At 42.6% G+C, this 9728-nt stretch overlaps 1 protein-coding gene across 4 annotated transcripts in view; it reads right to left on the bottom strand.

The window, feature by feature from the left end:
• Positions 1 to 4044: 4044 nt before the first annotated feature.
• The window catches only part of BEND7 (BEN domain containing 7), a 77588-nt gene continuing 71904 nt past the window's right edge, over positions 4045 to 9728 (bottom strand). For 2 of the 4 annotated variants that reach the window (XM_012660968.1, XM_012660971.1), the window contains 2 exons: positions 9606 to 9659; positions 4045 to 6048 (listed from right to left, as the gene is read on the bottom strand). In XM_012660968.1, coding sequence (XP_012516422.1) covers positions 5987 to 6048; positions 9606 to 9659 — 116 coding nt within the window. In that variant the 3' untranslated portion in view covers positions 4045 to 5986. Of the gene's footprint in view, positions 6049 to 6626; positions 7935 to 9605; positions 9660 to 9728 lie in introns of those variants that run through there. The other 2 variants (XM_012660969.1, XM_012660970.1) reach the window with 2 other exon arrangements.

The raw sequence follows: 9728 nt of genomic DNA, 5'->3' as shown, positions 1-9728 counted from the left end.
TATCCTGGCCTGAACCGGTGAGGTTCTTGGACTTATTTGTTACAACAACTCACCCCACGTTTTGTGTCAGGCAGTCTTTCTCTCCAAATCCCGAAGGCCCTGACGGTATTGTGTTTGGAACTGACGTGTCAAAATACACTGACACCTCGGATGGGTTTCTTCTCGGCTTGCAGCTCATACATATTTTATAGAGCACTGTCTCCAGTTTCCTTTCAAGTTACAGAGAGGTTATCCTTTTCCTGTTAAGCTGGGGAACGATTTTTTTTTCCCTCTTCAAAGGAAAGCAGTAACCTCTACAGTCCTGTAAATGGGCTCGATGCACATATTACTGGAGTAACAAGGATCTGGAAGCTGTTTTCACTGGAGTTTACATGATGCGCGACAAGCCTGCATCATGAGATAGTTCAAGATATTTCAGGTTTTCATAACCATATCTAAGCATCGAGCATTACGTACATACAGATACATACACCACTGAGCCTTTTCTTGCTTTGCTTTTATTTTTTTCTTTTTAGAAAATGACACGTGTTCATTTTAGAAAACTTAAAACACACAAAGAATTTTTTAAAGTCACATATAAATTCTACCACCGAGAGATAACCACTGTTAACAACTTCTTCTGTTCTTTTTTTCTGTGCATGCATATAAATATTTCTTTCCAGAATGTGATCTGGCTGATGGTTAATTAACACGCTGTCCATATGTTTTTAAAGCTGTAGGTGGCTGTTGGTATACACTTTTTGGACATGCTGCAACTGTTCTGTGTTTGTAGTTACTCACAATTACACCTAACTTTATAGAAATAAATGTGCTTTTGAAATTTAAAGAAATATGAGCACGCTGAACTGAACGTACTATATAACAGTAAATATATCATGAACATTTCTCCAAGCCATTAAATATTCTCCTACATTATTAAAAAAATTAAAAAATCACGTCCCTTTTCATTGCAAATGTAGCACGTCGTGTTCATTACAGAAAAATTAATTTAGGTAAAGCAACAGGAAGAAAATTTAAAAGTATCCATAATCTCACTATACAGAGATAACTATTATGAACAGTTTGGTTTATATCTTCTTAGGCTTTTTTCTGTAAGTTTGTGTATTAAAAAGAAAAGACCTAGTATATATTTTGTGACCTGCTTTTTCCAATTAATTTTTTTTTTTTTTTTTTTGAGACAGAGTCTCACTCTTTTGCCCGGGCTAGAGTGAGTGCCGTGGCGTCAGCCTAGCTCACAGCAACCTCAAACTCCTGGGCTCAAGCGATCCTCCTGCCTCAGCCTCCCGAGTAGCTGGGACTACAGGCATGTGCCACCATGCCCGGCTAATTTTTTCTATATATTTTTAGTTGTCCGATTAATTTCTTTCTATTTTTAGTAGAGACGGGGTCTGGCTCTTGCTCAGGCTGGTTTCCAACTCCTGAGCTCAAACAATCCGCCCGCCTTGGCCTTCCAGAGTGCTAGGATTACAGGCGTGAGCCACCGCGCCCAGCCCCAGTTAGTTGATTGTGTATTAGTATTTCTATGTCCGCCACTTAAAATGGCTGCACAGATTCCATTTTAAGGATGTATTATAGTTTAAACTATTTTTGGACATGTAAATTGTTTTCATTTTTAAAAAACTATTTAAACTCTGTTGTGATGAACATCCTGTGGTTTGTTCTTTGGGCTAATCTTTGATTATTTCTTTAAGATAAATTCCTTCAAGTGGAATTGCTGAGTCAAAAGCTATGTAATTTCGGGGGAGGGGGGAAAAAGCTATGTAATTTTGAACAATTTTGAATGTATTTCCCAAGTGTCTTCAGAAACATTATGCCAACTAAAATGCCCATCAGTAGAGTACAAGAGTTCCTTTCATTATAAAAAACGCTGGTGCTATGTTTCTTTTACTTTTTGTCTATTGGATACCCCAAATATTTCATATTACTATTTAAATTTGCATCTCTTAATTTAATTTTAGCTTTTTTACGTTCCTTGACCATTTGATTTATGAGTTGGATATGTAATAAGTATAATAATCTTTTTAAAAAATTTATTCTGCAAATAATTTTCTCGTTTTGTCATTTGCTATTTAATTTTGTAAAATTTTTGACATAGGATTTAAAATTTTTGGTGAATAAAATGAATGAATTTTTACTTGATAATTTCTTCTTGTGGCATCATGTTTGGAAAATCCTGTCTCTCCAGCTTATATAAATATTAATTTAAATTTTTTCTAGTATTTTTATTATGTTAGTTAAATCCTTGCAACATCTGGAACTAATGGCCACATATAGAACGGATGGGCAACCTCTGAACCTGAACTCACCTGTCCTCTTTCTCCAGGTCGTTCCTCCTCGTGTTCCTTAAATTTAGTGAGTGCAAGTGACACCCCCGGCTACCCAGCCTGAAGCCTGGGTGTCAGCTTTGACGCCTAGTCCTCCTCCAGCCCCAGCTAATTAGTCACCAGGTCCTGCGGGTTCCTTCTCAGGCTCCGGTTTGTGGGTTCGGGGCCTTTTCCAACAGCTTGTTCGTGGGGCTCCTGGCTTCCATCCTGCGCCTCCCAGTGGGCGCTCCCTACGTCCGCCAGACGCGGGATACAGAACCGGAACCGAGCAAGGCCTTTTACTTCAAATGCTTCCGTGGCTGCCCCGTGGTCCTAAGCTCTCGGGATGGCACAGGCCCTTTGTCCCTCCCATCCCAGCCCCGGTCACCATACGCCACCATGTCTGGCCCTTGGCGTCCAGGAAATGGTGGAGCTGAGCTTGGGCACAGCCAGGAAATGAGCCAGCTGTGTCCCCCGATCGCTGGGCAGGGCCAGGCCTATAGGAGGGGTCACACCTGAGGCAGGTGCGCCAGCATCACCTTCCAGAGCCTCCTGTGGTGAAACGGGGTCCCCACGACATTGGATGAGGGAGGCCTTTGGGCTGTTCCCGGGCTACCTACAGAACACGATCCCTGCCGACCGTGGGGGCAAGGGCATGCCAGGGGCTTGAGCCAGACAGTATGACGTGGGCCCCTCACGAGCAATGTCATGGACAGAAGGGGCCCAGTGAAGCCGGGGGACATGGTGGCAGGAGGGGAGGGCCGGAGGCAGGCTTCCAGCTCCCCTGCGGCGCCCCTTCCCCAGTCCTGCCCCGCCCACGCCCACCTCCCCTCGCTGCTGCCCAAACGAGGGTCCCAGAGACAGACCCCGAACTGAAGACCGGATGGAGCCAGATTCCGGCTGGGGTGCCGCACGCCCCAGGCCCGGCGCGGGGCAGGGCCGGTGGGGAGCAGCGCCCCCCTGTGTTCAGAGAGGGGAAGAAAGCAATTATGTCTCGGCAGCCACTTTGCATGAGAGAAGATTGATCTGTCCTTCCGGTGTGTTGTTTCCATAGAAGCAGGGCTTAACCTTTTAAGTGAAGATTATAAAGCTACCTAATTCATTTAAAATTAAGCTTCAAGCATCTCGGTACTTAATGCTCAAGTGTTTCTGTGGGACCTGCTGTAGCCATTGATCTAACCGCCAGACAGCGCCTGCGACTTCCCCGCATTCGAAGGCTCTTGTCTGGTAGCAAATCTCCTTGGTTTCGTTATTTTTCAAAATTAACTTCATAAGGAGATATAACTCCTGTGGAAGATCGCCAGAGTATTAATAAATACCTTTTAATTAATGAACAGCATTAACTTGTCTTATAAACACAGGAAGACGGGCACACAGGCAAGACACGTGTGTGTTCCATTAAAGTGATTTATTGTAATCTTCCCGAACGGACATAAAGAGCATCTTGGGAGTTGACATCACAACACAGTGTTATACACCATTTTCACAACTAGCCTTGCGCTGAATTCTTTTTTAAAGAACATAGTCATTTTAAAAAAATCTAAGTATTTACACATTAATAAAACATATATACAGAAGATCGAGACGTTATCCAGAGGATATGGAATTTATTTATTTATTTATTTTGCTAAGAAAGCCTATAAAAGGGATTTCTGAATAAAGTCTGAACAGTAGTCACAGTAAGTAAACACAAATAACAATTTTTAATTTACAAAATATGATTTTACTGTCGTGGTTTTGATATGTATTTCCAGTGTGTATTTCCATTGATATGTATTTCCATTGCACACGTCTGCGAGCTAAACAGCCCCCACCCCTCCTCAACTAGTGACAGCTCCAAGCTGTGGCCCAGTCTTGGAAGGAAGTGCTTTTGAAGGTTGGTGGTGCATATTTAACAGACCCACAGCTGTAGGTAAATGTTTTTAACTTTACTAGCAACATAGTCATCCTATTTTAATAGAGTGAAAGGTCACTAATTAATCTTTTCTATTCCCTTGAGAAATGGCTTCCTTCTGGGAGGCAGAAGACAAATTTTAAAACATATGCTGCAAAGAAACAAAAGCCCTGGCTCGCAGTGCTTCCTCCAGGCCACTTGATGAAACAAAGGGACTGGTTTCGGGGAAGGATTACTTCCTGGCCAGAGATAGAAAAGGCTAACTAAAAGGTATGATGGAAATAATTTCTCTGAACCTTCCTTATAGCTTCAAAAAGGAGAAAAATAAAAGACACACACATAGGAGATGTGACTTGTCTAGCAGTTAGACTGTTGCCACAGGCCACACCCCAAACCAGCTTTTTGTCACCCTACAGAGGTGCCTGGCCTCATCTTCAGTTGATTAGCTGGTCTTTAGTGGAATACTGATTTATCCTAGAGCGCCCCCCTCTCTCTCTCTGGGTTTAGTTTCTCAGTACCTTGGACAGGGTAGTAAGGAAATTCGGATTCTACCCGGGGTGGCCACTGATGGGTTAAGTGGCCCCAGGCAACCAAGTACCCTCACTCTTCCTCAGCCTCCCCACCTGAGGGGTGGGACTGAGTGGCCTCCACAGTAACTCTGATCTCTAACATTCTGTGCTTTGATGAAATCAGAGCTAGGGGAAGGTGTTAAACCGCCAGCATAGCAGTCCTGAACCCTGGGCCCGGTGGCTCTACAGTCCAAATTTCTTTCATGCCAATTTTTGGCCTTTGGGGAAAGTGTCAAACATTCAAGGCAGTTTGCTTTATACAATAAATGAGGTGTGAATACAGTATTTCTAAATAAAACAGTATTTTAAATATACCATCTTCCTAGAGAAAAAAATCTGGAGGTAAATATTTCTGTAAAACAAATATCCACACGCCAAGATATAGCTTTAAAATAAATCCAGATTTTCATATGTTGGTTTTATGCAAGTAGAGGGCGAGTGTACTAGGAACCAAATAAACTATATAATATTAAGGACATTTGTGGCCAGTCGTCACACAATACCAAAACCCTGGCCCACTCAGTTGAAACCATCTGTTAAAATGGTAGTCGGGTATCATGTAGATAACTGATTATGCTGAGTTTTTTATCTTTTAATTAATTTGTCCTTGCATTGCTGCAACTTAGGTGAAAGTATTCTCTTTCCTAAAAATTCATGTCATTTACACTGACTCGGTTACAAATGGCTATTTTGGGGGGCACTGACGTCATAAATCATTTCATCTCACAGGTCAGAGCTCTCCTGTCTTCCAGAACAACGTTCTCATCTTCTAAGCTGATGAAAGGCTGATTAACTTTGGCCTTCACAACTGCTCTCTCGGCACAGACAAGAGCCATGCTCCTTTATATACCACATTAAGCAATTTATACTAAAATAAATATGCTTTAAGGCTCTATATATGCACGTTGAGGTTTTGGATAAAAACAGGGAAGAGAGAACCGCTTCTTCAGAACGGGCAATGAACTAACTGGATCGTATGCTGGACTTTTAAAGGATAACAAATCAACTCCGAAAATGATTTTTAAAGACTTTATCCCAAATTGGAGGCTTGATTATCACATATCACAGAGAAAGTACATGGAACTGTTCAAACGTGACAGGCCAGCTTCACAGAACACCCACATTGTGCAGGAACCTGAAATGCTACGTGGATCTTTGAGGAGACTCAAACGGAAGAGTCTACCGAATGTGCTACCGAACAATGTCACTAAAAGGGAAGTCTAGGCAATGAAACCTGGTTCTGTGTCCTCCGTGTTTTCTCTCCTGGTGTCAAATATATTACCTACAACAGAGACAAGACAATGAAGGGGGGAGAGCCGCGTCTCTAAGGGAGAACTGTACACTTTTCTACGACAGCGACACGGCTGGAGCTGGGCGTTCTGGACAAGCGAGGGCTCACTGGGGACGTGCCCGTGCTTCAGAGTGAAGTCCCTAAGTTTGCAGCCAAGCCTTTCGCTCTACTAAATGAGCAACAGTAGGAGTTAGAAATTTGTAAATGATTATTTTTTACAAGAAAACCCACGAACGTGTGTAACTGTTAAGAGTGTGTCCATATATTGTCCAGTAATAGAAAATGGCTAGATAAAATATGATTTACCTGCAAAACAATAGCATGCAGCTATGAAAATAAGGCATATGGAGATTTGCAATACAATGAAAAATGCTTGATAGGTAAAAAACAAAAAACTCAGGAAACAAAATTTTATGTTTCATCTCTACTGTATAAATAAAATAAATATAGAGAAAAGTCTGGGAAAAACATCCAATAATGGTTGTCTCTGACGGGTAAAATCAATTTAAATGTTATTCCTTATACTTTTCTTTATTAATTTTTAAAAAGAAATGTATGTAAAAGAATGCCAATTTATGACAATAATTGCTAAGCCCAGATGGCCATCACCCTATTTCAAATTCAGAAGCCCCGTTTTAAATTTTAGACAGCACTGTTTCGATTTTACTTTCTCTATACTTTTCAAATGCAAATTGTTCCCAGTTCCTGGGTGGCTTTTCTTGGTTACTCTCTGCACATCTGGGCTGCAGAATTTATGTAACTGCGTCTGCCTCCCGCGATAGCCTGAGGGCGGGCATGTGGACACCAGAACCCAACACAGTGCTGGTTCCTGGTAGCTGCTCAAAAAGGCTTAGTGGACAGGGTTGAGGGAAAATAAAGAAAGAAAATACATTTCTCCACTATAGAATCTGCATCCATTTTTGTGAAAGCTTGAAACGACACATAGTAGGTTGCTTAAATCTAATGGATGGAAACAAATGTCATTTGACCATCTGACTGTAACCCTGCCCTGGTCACTTCTGATTCAGGGTTTACAGCCCCTCCCCTGCCCCTTCCTAACACGCACAAATTTGGAAGGAAAAAAAAGCCTTAAAAGGTAATAAAGGCATTGTTAAATCTTTGAAAAGGACTAACTGTTGCCAGCTCAGATAAAAGAGACAATGAAGGTCTATATCGGAGGCTGTGGGTTGCTCCAGTGGTTTGAACCAGGGAAGCTCAAGTTCAAGGACGAAGCTACATGTGCAAGAAGAGTGGAATTCACCACTCGACGGTCTTAACTAGCGCACATGTGAGGAGCAGGTACTACTACTAGCAGCGCTTTCAAAGAAGCCAACCAGACTGGGGGTTTTACTTTAGAGAGGCAATTAAGGGACATGCTAGACTAACAAGATTATTTAATTTTATTACTACGAAATTTGAGCACCAACCTGCAACTTCTTTCCCCCTTTTTCTAAATATAAACGTTTTTATTTATCATGCTGTTTAGCAATTTGTATCCAATATCTATCAGCAGTCTAGTGGAAAGACCTGCAGTTGGGTTCTACTACTTTCTTCATCGTGACCTCACAGCCTTGGGCAAAATTTGAGAAAGGACTCGAATGAATGAGCTTAAACTGCAGTGAACTTCAGTAGACTACACGACGAACACTCTAATGGTGAAGACTGAGACACTGAAATGGAATCTCGAGGGGATTAGTACATCCATCATCTCGGAATCTTTGAGAAACATGCAGAGGAAAGCTGGCTTTGGCTTAGGTATAAGAGGGCTATACGCTGTCATGGCTGGGAGTCGAGGGAGCTGGGCTCCGGCCAGGCCATCGACCAGCTGTGAGACCTTGGGAAAGTCACTTAATGTTTCTGGGCCTCGGGCTTTTTTCCTGTAAAAATAAAAGGACTGGATAAAAAGAAGGGATGGGACTAGACAATCTCTCAAGTTCCTTCTCATTGTCAGATTCCTTGACATTCTTTTCAGTTCCACGAGGCTCTTCTAGCAGCCCCTGTGCTCAATTTTCTCATCTGAAACATCACCTCCGTGTTCAGATAGGAACATGCCAAGGTATTACTTCAAGGGGAGGAGGGTTCAAATAATAAGACAAAGCCCACTGTGTCACAGGACACAGGGAGGACAGGCAGTGCAGATGCCTGGAGGCACAGCTAGAAAGGCTGGTGTTTCCCCCAGAGGGTCCCCTGACCACCACGGTTTCATTGCCGTGATCAGTGTCTCATGCATCTACTGGGAAAAGGCCAGAGGTGACAAGAATAAGGCTGAGATGAGTTGCCCCGATATTCAGAGAATGACAGATTGGGAAGGAACAATAGAGATTATGCATTTCAATTCTCTTAATTCACAAATGTGGAAACACGGCCAAACAAGAAGAGAAATCCCTTTCATGTAATGACTATATACGGCAAGAACTTGACATAAGCAGGTCCTTTTTGCACTATGTGGTTCATTTCATTTATTTGTCCATCGATCTGTTGCTTAGCTACCCGATGACAGAGAAAGCAATGTGTCACTTACATGGCTGAGATTTCTTGGCGCTCTGAAGTTCACTAACACATGCCCACCCTGTAGCTATGAACTTGGCTTTTGCTGTTATCTTGGGATATGTGCTATCAACGAACACATGACCTAGCAGAGTTCCTACACAGCTGGATGCTCCACTAATATTTGCTGAATTTCATTAAAAACATACCTCCCAAATCTAGAGGAAAAAACATGAGTTGAGCTTTTTCGGCTAGAGGGTTTCTTGGGGTGTCTGGGTTTTTGTGGACAGAGAGTCTTGCGGTATTCTTTTGAGGGCAGTCAACAAAGAGTCCTGAGGCCAAGTGAGGGAATAAACTGCTTAACACATGGCTCATTGATCAGACACCTGTCCCTGCGGCTCTCAGATCTGAACCAAGACCCAGGCAGGAGGCCAGGGTCAGAAGCGTTACTTAGAAGTCAAATAATGTGAAGTCAGAATTATGCCTATGGCTTAATACAACAGTGGGCAGCAGATGCTTCAGTGAAAGGCTGTGTTTGGCCGATCTGGGCAGAGTTATTAGGAATGTGCCACTCACGCTGGAGGCGTGGGCTTATTCAGTGACTCAGTTAAAACACAGTGTTCACTGGGTGATCCTTGACCAACTGCTTCGGGCCCCAAGGCCTTTTGGAGGAGGTGGGGAGAGGACAGAGTGGGCATGAACTGGATCACACAAAATTGGTGATCCCGGTTCTAAAGTGAAATCTCATTTCATGTTAAAATATTTTTTAATGTCCAAAGGTTTGGAGAGACAAGATGTGATACTTCCCCGGATTTGCTCTTCGGAGATCTTTTATGACTATGAAACAGAGGGTGAGAAAAATGTAGCTTTTCGTACGTTTTTCATTCAATGTGAAAAATATCTCTGAACACAGGGCCTCGAGAAGCTCCAAACACTAGGGTTGCGTGTCTGCTGCAGAAGCAGTTGCTCAATCACCTCGTGTTCAAAGCATTTTCAATGCAAATATTTTTGCGTGCTGTATTTTCCAGCGGGGGTTGAAAATGTAAATGCGTTTTATTTACCTGTTGGTGGTAGAGAAACTCCGTCCAGTCTTTCATCACCGTCAGCTACCTCTGCTGGTTACAAACACAAAACACAAATCTCATTAGTTTCAGGGAGCACATTCATTTTGCTGAAAACAGTAA

This window comes from Propithecus coquereli, unplaced genomic scaffold (assembly GCF_000956105.1).
Source record: "Propithecus coquereli isolate 6110/MARCELLA unplaced genomic scaffold, Pcoq_1.0 Scaffold69, whole genome shotgun sequence".
Taxonomy (NCBI): domain Eukaryota; kingdom Metazoa; phylum Chordata; class Mammalia; order Primates; family Indriidae; genus Propithecus; species Propithecus coquereli.
The sequence above is the reverse complement of the archived record's forward strand: the minus strand, read 5'-3'. Positions and strand labels throughout refer to the sequence as shown.